General features: G+C 44.6%; 1 protein-coding gene across 1 annotated transcript; it reads right to left on the minus strand.

Annotated features, from left to right (window-relative positions):
- On the minus strand, window positions 1-3,656 carry LOC140599085 (T-cell surface glycoprotein CD1a-like). Its single transcript, XM_072759779.1, has 6 exons — window positions 3,470-3,656; window positions 2,619-2,885; window positions 1,658-1,936; window positions 1,181-1,459; window positions 760-850; window positions 1-615 (listed from the first exon to the last, which is right to left on the minus strand). The coding sequence occupies exons 1-6, from the start codon at window positions 3,528-3,530 to the stop codon at window positions 603-605; spliced, it is 990 nt and encodes a 329-aa protein (XP_072615880.1). The 5' UTR covers window positions 3,531-3,656; the 3' UTR covers window positions 1-602.
- Window positions 3,657-11,785: the final 8,129 nt, after the last annotated feature.

Raw genomic sequence — 11,785 nt, forward strand, 5'->3', positions numbered from 1 at the left:
TAGAGTCAACACAGATTTTTACTGAGGACATATGCCATGTGGTGAGACACCTCGCCAAGAATACAAATACTAAAAAGACGTGGACTTAGTTCTTAAGAATCCTAATATTGTACTGGGTGTTATTCTGTATGTTGGCAAATTGAACACCAATAAAAAATAAATTTATTATTTAAAAAAAAGAATCCTAATATTAGAGGAGAAAAGGAACATAACTGGAGGTAATGAGGAGTGGGCTGGGAAACACAGATTTACAAAAGGTCAGGAAAACGGGGTAGAGATTCTCAACAGGCAGAGACTGCTTCTACTTGTGAATCAGGGAGGGCCCTCTGGAGGACATGACATTTGAGGTGTCTCGATCCATGTAGGTGCTGGAACTTCATTCCATTCAGAGATAAACTTGAGATTTAAATTCCAAGACTAAGTCAGAACAACAAAACTCACTAAATTATGCTTAGCTTATATTGACAACTGATCATTAAGAAGAAATGAACACAGAGTTGCGCACGGGGAGTGGCCAGGACATCAGTGCTGAGCTGGGTATAGGTCCTGGGGCCTGGGCGGCTGGGATCTCGCTCCGAAGGGAAATCCTTGCACTGAGGTCTCTAATGGGCTTTCCTGGAGGAACAAGGAGGAGGTCCTTTGCAGCAGGTGGAGGGGAGGCTGCAGGGGGGAAGGGCACAAGCTGCAGGAGGGCTGAGGACACAGGAAAAGGTGGGGAGACACGTGGGAAAGAGCAGGAAGGGGGCTCCAGAGACTCACCAGCGCTTCCAGAGCCACCACGCCAGGCCTGCCAAGAACACCAGAGGCACGATCACCACCAGGAAGACCAAGCCCACGGAGTGGGGCTGCTCTGTGGGGTTGGGCACAGAGGGTGTCATTTCCCTTCCATCCGGGGTTTAACTGCAATTGCCTGCTCCTCCACTCTTGTCACCCTCTCCTTGACCAACCGCCCTTCCCCCTTTCCCTTCTCCCATCTCTCCTCAGAGATGGACACTTCACCTAACCCTCCGCATCCTCCCACATCTGCAGGACCCCCACCCTCAGCTCTTCCATTTCTGGATTACTGAGTATTTTAGTCCTCTTTGGTCTGGAGCCACCAGAACAAATGTTTCATCAGGCTCCCAGCTCTGATGGATGACCATTTACCATGTTGCCCAGCCTGGCCCCAGCTCTTCCTCACCCCAGTGGAGGACCATGTCCTGGCCTCCTAGACTGCTGTGTCTCACACGGCAGGACAGGCCAGCTGCCTCCTTGGCTTTCACATCCAAGGACACCTGAAGGTACCACGTGCCGTCAGCATGGGGCAGGACGTCACCTCTCTGGGAGCCAGTCTGCTCCTGCTCGCCCCGCATCCACATCACCCACACAGGCTTGGGGTAGAAGCCGGAGACATGGCACACCAGCTGCAGACGGTCAGGCGCTGGGCTGGGGCCAGCGGACAGCCAGGCCTCGGGCCTCACTGCGGAGACAGGACAGGGATTCACAGACTGAGGGGAGGTGCTCACATCACCTTAGACAGACACACCTTTCCGCCTTTTGAAGTCCGTCACCATCACCCCTTCACCCTCTTGACTCTCTCTTACTCTGAATTTGAGGGCACAGTACAGATTTCTGAGCACAGGATGCAGAAAGCTTGGAGGGAGGGAGCAGGACTGACCTTGTCGCTGGAGATCCACCTTCCCTGCATCAAGAAGACTCAACAAGATCCGAGGGCAGATCACATTGAGGAGCTTGCGTACTATTTCATGTGAAACATGGTCCTGGTTGATTAGACTGCAGACCTTCTGAGCCCTACTTCCTCCCTCTGGAGATGGCCTCCATGATGTGTTCTGGAAACTCAGGAGATCAGATCCCTGATAAGCCAACTGCAGGAAGCCTGCTGATGCTTCTCCAAAGTGGGAATCACAGCCTAATACCAGCTGAATCTGAAAGGGATCTGGGGAAGAGATATGTGAGTGATAAGACAGAGGGAGTGAAAGAGATGATATGACATCAGTGGAAGCCATGGATGGTGGAAGCAGAGAGAAAGTTCAGGAGATTGAAAGGAATGGAGAACAGTTTGGTTTGAGGGGAGCCTCACACAAAGGGGAAGTGGTGGTCGCTGGAAGCAGAGGAAGAGCTGATTGATAGAGGAAGGAACAAATGTTGTAGGAGAGACATGAAGGATGTGGGCATAAAATAAGGAAGGGCTGGCTGGAGAGCTGGGCTAGAAAAAACCGAGGATGAAGGGAGCACAGGGGGTGACAGGGTCGCATAGACAGACATCGCTGCTGGGATAGGATGGGGAGAAAAGCACACAGATCAAGGAGTCAGTCACAGAGCAAGGACCAGAGCTGCCTGGTTGGAGGCCAGGGAAAGGGGTGGTCGTGGGAGAACTAGTGGGACAGGAGAGCCCAGCCTGTGGCCAATGAGAGGAGCGGGACGGAGCAGAAGATGGGAAGCTTTTCAACAATCAGGGTCTGGCTCCACCCTCTGCCCAGATGAGTGTGAACCTTTATATGGCAGAGAAACATGAGGTTCAGAGTCCGGTGGAGCTCATTTCCTAGAGGAAGAAGGAACTCAAGGAGACACACACGCACCTGCCACCTGCCACCCAAGCCCGAGGGAACAGAACTCACATTCAAGTTGCCAGTCACGGATGTGGTTATGAAATGTGGAAGAGGCTCGGATGGTGTATGTGTAGAATAAGTTCTGCACTTCCAGGAGCTCCTCGTTGCTGAAGTTGCCCTTGGACCAAGGCTGCAGGTAACGGAAAGCTCCTGTCTTGTTGTTCCAGCCGTGAGTCTGTAGCTCATCCAGCCAAGCTGAGCCTTGATTCTGCGTCAAGGAACTGCTGTAAAAGGATGTGGTCAGGATGATCCGGAAGGAGATCGGGTCCTGGGAATCTGTGGGGGAGGACATAAGCTTTGGGAGTGCAAGGCCAGGAGAAGGAAAGGGAGTGGAGACTAAGGTGCCAGGGACGGGACCCAAAATCTGCAGGACAGAGAAACCATAGTCGACTCAGGAGACACGTGCTGCCCCTGAGCCCGAGCCTCGCACCCATCCTTCAGGAGAGCACAGGGCCCTGGGGCCGGAGACACTTGGGAAGGACCCAGCTGACTCTCCCCCTGCCCAGGTCTGTGCCGGGAACCCACACCACCCGTGCACACACACAGAGACAATTGCACACACACAACCACAGAGAATACACATGCGCACCCACATATGCGCATCTACACACAGAGACACCCAGACACTTACCCACACATGTGCAAGGACACCAGACAGGCACCGATACACACCTAAATATACACGTACTGAAATGCACACAAGCACATGTACACACATAACAGACACACAGACTTACAGACACACAGAATGAGGGAAATACACAGAGACACACAGGAACACGTAGACTCAAAAGCACATGTAAACACACACACACACACACACACACATGTGCGCCCACTGGGCAGGACCGAGCTCTCACCATCTTCGCTGTCACCCCCCAGGAGGAGAACTGCCAACAGCACAAGTTGCAGGAACAGCATTGTGTTTGCAGATGTTCTTTCTCTTGCAAAGTCGCTCTTTGACTTCTGTCCTCACACACAGACCCCCTCCCAGCCCCTCTCCTCTGACTTCCTCTCCACTCACAACCCTTCCCTGAGTCTCTGCCACAATGCAAATGTGCTCCTCCCTCAACCTCTGGTACCTACTCAGTCTCACTTCCCCTCCTGCTCTGCCTCCCCTCTGGCCTCCAGCTTCTCCTGTCACCAGAGTCCATCCTGCCCCCGCCCCCTGATTCAGATGCTACAGAACAAGTCTTGTGAAGCCTGGAAAACTGGCCCCACCTCTCAGCCCTTTCTTCTCACCCAGACAGTAACCCAGGAAAACACCAGCTCCCTGCACCAGCCCTGGACCTGCTGTCCCTCTGTCCCTCCTGCCCTGTGACACCCCCCCCCCCCCAGGTATTTCCTTCCCTGTCCCACCCCCACCCCAGCTCCTTCACATCCCTGACTTCTCACTGCTTGTGCCAAAAAACCAACCAAAGAATTCAATTCAGAGATCCACCTGGTTTTATTAAGTGATTCAAGAATGGGGCAGCCTCCCACCTGGCAGGTAAGAGGAGCTCTGAGCTGTGGTGCAAATGGAGGGTTTTCATAGGAAGGAAGTTGGTGAAAGAAGAGAAAGGAGTGTTTCAGGGAAGGTCCCTTACCCTTAACAGGGAGAGCAGGGGATCTAACCATGCAATGACCTCCCCTCGTGGGGATGGAGAGGGCCCATGTGGCAGAGAACCTCCCTGGGCCAAACCAGAGACTCCCTCACTGATGGTGAAGACTTCCCTTTCTGGGGAAGGTGGGAACTGCAGCTGGTTAGAGACTCAGCCAGATCTGGGGACTTGGACCAAGGTGCCATTAGGGCCCAAGGGTTTCTTTTCCACAGATGCTCTATTTGCTTGTCCAGATTCCCCATGATTGTAGCAGCCTCAGCAACCCCCAGTCCTCCATTATTCTTCAGGAGGAACCAACAGGCATCACATAGACCACAAGACATGGAATCATCTGAAGAGTTCCCCCTCCATCTGACTGGCATTAATACATATTCACTCACCACCAGACACTTAGCACCTGCTTGGACCCAAGCGCTGTGCTGCCTTCTTGAAGGTACAGTGTGCGCAGGGCAGGCACTGTATTCAAGGAGTTTTTAGGGAAGAAAAACACATAGACCAGGAAGTATAAATTTGGGGGCGCTGAATGCCTTTTCCCTTGTTCATTTCGTCTATTTTAAGATTCAAGATGGCTTACATACTGTGTTAGATTAGTTTCAGGTGTGCAGTACAGGGGTTCAGCAATTCTATATATTATCCATGCTCATCAGTGTGGGTGCAACCCTGCTCCCCTTCACTATTCCCCATCCCCACTCCCCTCCCCTTGGAGAACCAGAAGTGTGTTCTCTATAGATAGCAGTCTGTTTTTAACTTTGTCATTTATTTCTGTTACTTTTCTTTGTTTCTTCAATTCTTCATATGAAGGGGGCCACTGGGTGGCTCAGCGGTTGAGCGTCTGCCTTTGGCCCAGGTCCTGTCCCCAAGGTCCGGGATCAAGTCCCATGTTGGGTTCCCTGCATGGAGCCTGCTTCTCCCTCACCCTGTGTCTCTGCCCCTCGCTCTGTGTCGCTCATGAAAAAATAAATAAAATCTTTTTTTTTAATTCCAGGTATGAAGATATCATATGGCGCTCATCTTTCTCTGATTATTTCACTCACCATCATACTCTCTAGCTCCATCCATGTTGGTGCAAATGGCAAGACTTCAGTCATTTTTATGGCTGAGTAATATCCCATTGAGCGTGGATACCACACCTTTTTCATTTTTCCGTGTTCATCTCTCTAGGGACACTTGGGCTGGTTCCATACATTGACTACCGTAAATAATGCTGGAGTAACATTGAGGTGCATGTTTCTTTTCATTTACCGCTGTTACATTGTTTGGGTAACTAGTCAATAGTAGAATGACTGCATCAGATGATAATTCTGTTTTTAATTTTTTAAATTTTATTCATTTATTCATGAGAGACACAGGCAGAGGGAGAAGCAGGCTCCATGCTGGGAGCCCGACGTGGAACTCGATCCCGGGTCTCCAGGATCACACCCTGGGCTGAAGGTGGTGCTAAACCACTGAGCCACCCGGGCTGCCCTGTTTTTAATTTTTTGAGGACCCGCCGCACTGTTTTCCACCATGGCTGCACCAGTCTACGTTCCCACCAACAGTGCACAAGAATTCCCTTTGCTCCACTCCCTCTACAACACTTGTTTCTTGTGTACTTTTGAATCAGCCAATGTGACAGGTGTGGGGTGATATCTCATTGTGGTTTTGATTTGCATTTCCCTGGTGATGAGTGATGTTGAGCCTTTTTGCCTGTGTCTGTGTCTGTTGGCCATATGGGTGTCTTCTTTAGGGAAATGTTTACTCATGTCTTCTACACATTTTTTTCCTGTATTTGTTTGTGGTTTTGAGTTGTACAAGTTCTTTGTATATTTTGGATAGTAGCCCTTTATTGAATATGTAATTAGGAAATACCTACTGACATTCGGTGATCACTCTTTAGCTTTATTGATTCTTCTTTCTGTACAAAAGAATTTTATTTTGATGTATTCCCAATAGTTCATTTTTGTTTTTTTTTCTTTTGCCTTTGGAGACATATCTGGAAAAATGATGCTAATGTTGAGACCTTAATATCTGTGCTCTCTTCTAGGATTTTATGGCTTTAGGTATCACATTTAGGTCCTTAATCCACTTTGATTTTATTTTTCTGTCTGGTATAAAAAAGTCATCCAGTTTCCTTATTTTGCATTTAGTATACAGTTTTCCCAACATCATTTGTTGAAGAGACTTTCTGTTTCCCATTTTATATTCTTGCCTCCTTTGTCAAAATTTAATTGACCATAAAATCATGGGTTTGTTTATGGGTTCTCTCCTCTGTTCCATGGATCTATGTGTCTATTTTTATGCCAGTACTGTAATATTTGATTACTACAGCTTTGTCGTATAATTGAAATCTGATGCCTTCAGCTTTGTCTTTCTTTTTTAAGATTGCTTTACCATTCAGATTATTTTGTGGTTCCATACAAAGTTTAAGGTTGTTTGCTCGAGCTGTGTGAAAAATGCTATTGATATTTTCATGAGATTACAAAAATCTGTAGATTCCTTTGGGGAGTATGGATATGTCAGCAATATTTGTTCTTCCAATCCATGAACATGGAATGTCTTTCCATTTCTTTGTGTCCCTTTCAATGTTTTCATCAATGTTTATAGTTTTCAGAATCCAAATCTTTCAATTCTTTGGATACTGTATTCCTAGGTATTGCATTATTTTTGGTTCAATTGAAATGGGTCAATTTTCTTATCTTTATGCTGCTTCACTATTAGTGCATAGAAATATCAGAATTAACCTTACACCTAAAGGAGCTAGAGAAAAAAACAGCAAATAGATCCTACACTCAACAGAGGAAGAGAGTTAATAAAGATTCGAGCAGAACTCAACGAAATCGAGACCAGAAGAACTGTAGAACAGATCAACAAAACATGGACTTGGTTCTTTGAAAGAATTAATAAGATACATAAACCATTAGCCAGCCTTATTAAAAAGAAGAGAGAGAAGACTCAAATTTATAAAATCATGAATGAGAAAGGAGAGATCACCACCGACACCAAGGAAATACAAACGATTTTAAAAACATATTATGAACAGCTATACGCCAATAAATTAGGCAATCTAGAAGAAATGGACACATTTCTGGAGATCCACAAACTACCAAAACTGGAACAGGAAGAAATAGAAAACCTGAACAGGCCAATAACCAGGGAGGAAATTGAAGCAGTCATCAAAAACCTCCCAAGACACAAAAGTCCAGGGTCAGATGGCTTCCCTGTGGAATTCTATCAAACGTTTAAAGATGAAACCATACCTATTCTCCTAAAGCTGTTTTGGAAAGATAGAAAGAGATGGAGTACTTCCAAATTCGTTCTATGAGGCCAGCATCACCTTAATTCCAAAACCAGACAAAGACCCCACCAAAAAGGAGAATTACAGACCAATATCCCTGATGAACATGGGTGCAAAAATTCTCAACAAGATACTGGCCAATAGGATCCAATAGTACATTAAGAAAATTATTCACCATGACCAAGTAGGATTTATTCCCGGAACACAAGGCTGGTTCAACCCTCGTAAAACAATCAATGTGATTCATCATATCAGCAAGAGAAAAACCAAGAACCATATGATCTGCTCATTAGATGCAGAGAAAGCATTTGACAAAATACAGCATCCATTCCTGATCAAAACTCTTCAGAGCGTAGGGTTAGAGGAAACATTCCTCGACATCTTAAAAGCCATCTATGAAAAGCCCACAGCAAATATCATTCTCAATGGGGAAGCACTGGGAGCCGTTCCCCTAAGATCAGGAACAAGACAGGGATTTCCACTCTCACCACTGTTATTCAACATAGTACTGGAAGTCCTAGCCTCAGCAAGCAGACAACAAAAAGACATTAAAGGCATTCGAATTGGCAAAGAAGAAGTCAAACTCTCCCTCTTCGCCGATGACATGATACTCTACATAGAAAACCCAAAAAGCCTCCACCCCAAGATTGCTAGAACTCATACAGCAATTTGGCAGTGTGGCAGGATACAAAATCAATGCCCAGAAGTCAGTGGCACTTCTATACAGTAACAATAAGACTGAAGAAAGAGAAATTAAGGAGTCAATCCCATTTACAATTGCACCCAAAAGCATAAGATACCTAGGAATAAACCTAACCAAAGAAGTACAGGATCTATACCTTAAAAACTATAGAACACTTCTGCAAGAAACTGAGGAAGACACAAAGAGATGGAAAAATTTTCCATGCTCATGGATTGGAGTAATTAATAATGTGAAAATGTCAATGTTACCCAGGACAATTTACACGTTTAATCAAATCCCTGTCAAAATACCATGGACTTTCTTCAGAGAGTTAGAACAAATTATTTTAAGATTTGTGTGGAACCAGAAAAGACCCCGAATAGCCAAGGGAATTTTAAAAAAGAAAACCATAGCTTGGGGGCATCACAATGCCAGATTTCAGGTTGTACTACAAAGCTGTGGTCATCAAGACAGTGTGGTACTGGCACAAAAACAGACACATAGATCAATGGAACAGAATAGAGAACCCAGAAGTGGACCCTGAACTTTATCGTCAACTCATATTCGATAAAGGAGGAAAGACTATCCACTGGAAGAAAGACAGTCTCTTCAGTAAATGCTGCTGGGAAAATTGGACATCCACATGCAGAAGAATGAAACTAGACCACTCTCTTTCACCATACACAAAGATAAACTCAAAATGGATGGAAGATCTAAATGTGAGACAAGATTCCATCAAAATCCTAGAGGAGAACACAGGCAACACCCTTTTTGAACTCGGCCTCAGTAACTTCTTGCAAGATACATCCAAGAAGGCAAAAGAAACAAAGGCAACAATGAACTATTGAGACTTCATCAAGATAAAAAGCTTTTTCCCAGCAAAGGATACAGTCAACAAAACTCAAAGACAACCTACAGAATGGGAGAAGATATTTGCAAATGACCTATCAGATAAAGGGCTAGTTTCCAAGATCTATAAAGAATGTATTAAACTCAATAGCAAAGAAACAAACAATCCAATCATGAAATGGGCAAAAGACATGAACAGAAATCTCAGAGGAAGACATAGACATGGCCAACACGCACATGAGAAAATGCTCTGCATCACTTGCCATCAGGGAAATACAAATCAAAACCACAACGAGATCCCTCCTCACACCAGTGAGAATGGGGAAAATTAACAAGGCAGGAGACAACAAATGTTGGAGAGGATGTGGAGAAAGGGGAACCCTTTTGCACTGTTGGTGGGAATGTGAACTGGTACAGCCACTCTGGAAAACTGTGTGGAGGTTCCTCAAAGAGTTAAAAAAAAAAATAGATCTGCCCTATGACCCAGCAATTGCACTGCTGGGGATTTACCCCAAAGATACAGATGCAATGAAACACCGGGACACCTGCACCCCGATGTTTCTAGCAGCAATGTCCACAATAGCCAAACTGTGGAAGGAGCCTCGGTGTCCTTCGAAAGATGAATGGATAAAGAAGATGTGGTTTATGGATACAATGGGATATTCCTCAGCCATTAGAAATGACAAATACCCACCATTTGCTTCGATATGGATGGAACCGGAGGGTATTATGCTGGGTGAAAGAAGTCAATCGGAGGACAAACATTACATGTACTCATTCATTTGGGGAATATAAATAATACTGAAAGGGAATAGAGGGGAAGGGAGAAGAAATGGGTAGGAAATATCAGAAAGGGAGACAGAACATGGAAGACTCCTAACTCTGGGAAACGAACTAGGGGTGGTGGAAGGGGATTTGGGCGGGGGGTGGGGGTGACTGGTTGGCGGGCATTGAGGGGGGCACTTGATGGAATGTGCACTGGGTGTTATTCTGTATGTTGGCAAATTGAACACCAATAAAAAATAAATTTATTATTTAAAAAAAGAAAAGAAATATCAGAATGTGTAGTCTGCTGTTTTAGGATGGAATGGTCTGAAATATCATTTATCTATCCGGCTCAATGCATCACTCAAGGTGATTGTTTCTTTGTTAATTTTCTGCTTGGATGATCTGTTTACCAATGCAAGTGTGGTATTAAAGTCCTCTACTATTATTGCATTACTATGGATTACCTCCTTCGTGTTTGTTACCAGTTTTTGAGCACTCCCATGTTAGGCACATAAATATTTACCTTTATTATATCTTCTTGTTGGACTGTTCCCTTTATTATTATATAGAGTCCTTCTTTGCCTCATGTTAGTCTTTCTGGTAAAGTCCATCGTGTAGGATAGAAGCATTGCTATCTTGGCTTTCAGTTCAAAGCCGTTTGCTTGATAAATGTTTCTCCACCCCTTCAGTTTGAATCTCATGTGCCTTTAGGTCTGAAATGAGTCTCTTGTAGGAAGCATATGGATGGATCTTGCTTTTTTATCCATCCCATCACCCTATGTCTTTTGATTGGAGCATTTAATCCATTTACATTCAATGCAATTGGGATCCCTGGGTGGCGCAGCGGTTTGGCGCCTGCCTTTGGCCCAGGGCGCGATCCTGGAGACCCGGGATCGAATCCCACATCAGGCTCCCGGTGCATGGAGCCTGCTTCTCCCTCTGCCTGTGTCTCTGCCTCTCTCTCTCTCTCTCTCTCTCTCTCTGTGACTATCATAAATAAATAAAAATTTTAAAAAAAATTACATTCAATGCAATTATTGATTGGTATGTACTTATTGTCCCCTTGTTACTTGTTCTATGACTTTATTTGTAGTTCTCTGTTCTTTTCTTTTTTTTTTTTTTTTTTGCTCTTTTCTCCAATGGTTAGTTTGCTTCTTCAGTGATATATGTGGATTATTTCTCTTGAATTTTTACATACATATTACTAATTTTCAATTTCTAGTTATTAACCAGTTTATATAGAACAGCTTTTGTATATAGCAGTCAATATCAAGTTAAGGTCACTTTACACACCTTTTACTCCTTTCCTGACCCTCACCTATGTTTTAGGTATATTTTGTCATAGTTTACAACCTTCTATTTTGTGAGTCCCTTAACTGACGTTTACAAATATCCTTATTTTTATTGCTTTTATGATTCCTTTCCTTTTGATCTTTGCTTTCCACTCAGAGTCCCCTTTAACATTTCTTGCAGTGTTGAGTTAGTGGTCATGAATTCCTTTAACACTTAAGTGTCTGAGAAACTCTTTATCCCTCCTTCTATTCTGAATGCCAGTCTTGGTGGCTAGAGTAATCTTGGCTGAAGTTTTTCCTTTCAGTTCTTTGAATACATCATGCCATTTTTTTCTAGCCTGCAAAGTTTCTGCTGAAAAATCAGCTTCATGGGTTTCCTTTCTATGTCTTCTTTTCTTTTGTTGGTTTTAAAATTCTCCTTTTCACTAGTTTTTGCCATTAAGGATCAGAAAACACTAGTTTTAACCCTATTTGAGGTAATGAGAATCTTACACTGGTTCCTTTAGGACACAAGCGTGTGCTAATGATCAAGAAGTTCACACACAAAGCCCTACTGCAATCTTCCATTATTTGAAATAACAAACCACTGAGAATTTGTACCAAGTGGATTAAGTAGCATTCTGGATTCACAGATCCAGATTCCGTTCTTACTGTTGCTAATGAAATGTTCCATTCTGTTTAATCGTGAGCTGGCCTATGCTGGACAACTG

This window comes from Vulpes vulpes, chromosome 5 (assembly GCF_048418805.1).
Source record: "Vulpes vulpes isolate BD-2025 chromosome 5, VulVul3, whole genome shotgun sequence".
NCBI classification, from domain to species: domain Eukaryota; kingdom Metazoa; phylum Chordata; class Mammalia; order Carnivora; family Canidae; genus Vulpes; species Vulpes vulpes.

Bases quoted from the DNA above. Each gene is read 5' to 3' on its own strand.
- LOC140599085 (XM_072759779.1), bottom strand. From the start codon at position 3,530: ATGCTGTTCCTGCAACTTGTGCTGTTGGCAGTTCTCCTCCTGGGGGGT. The intron at 1,937-2,618 runs GTGAGTTCTGTT...TCTCTTCCCCAG, and splicing joins CCGTGACTGGCAACTTGAAT to ATCCCTTTCAGATTCAGCTG. The intron at 851-1,180 runs GTGAGGAAGAGC...CCAACCCCACAG, and splicing joins GGACATGGTCCTCCACTGGG to AGCAGCCCCACTCCGTGGGC.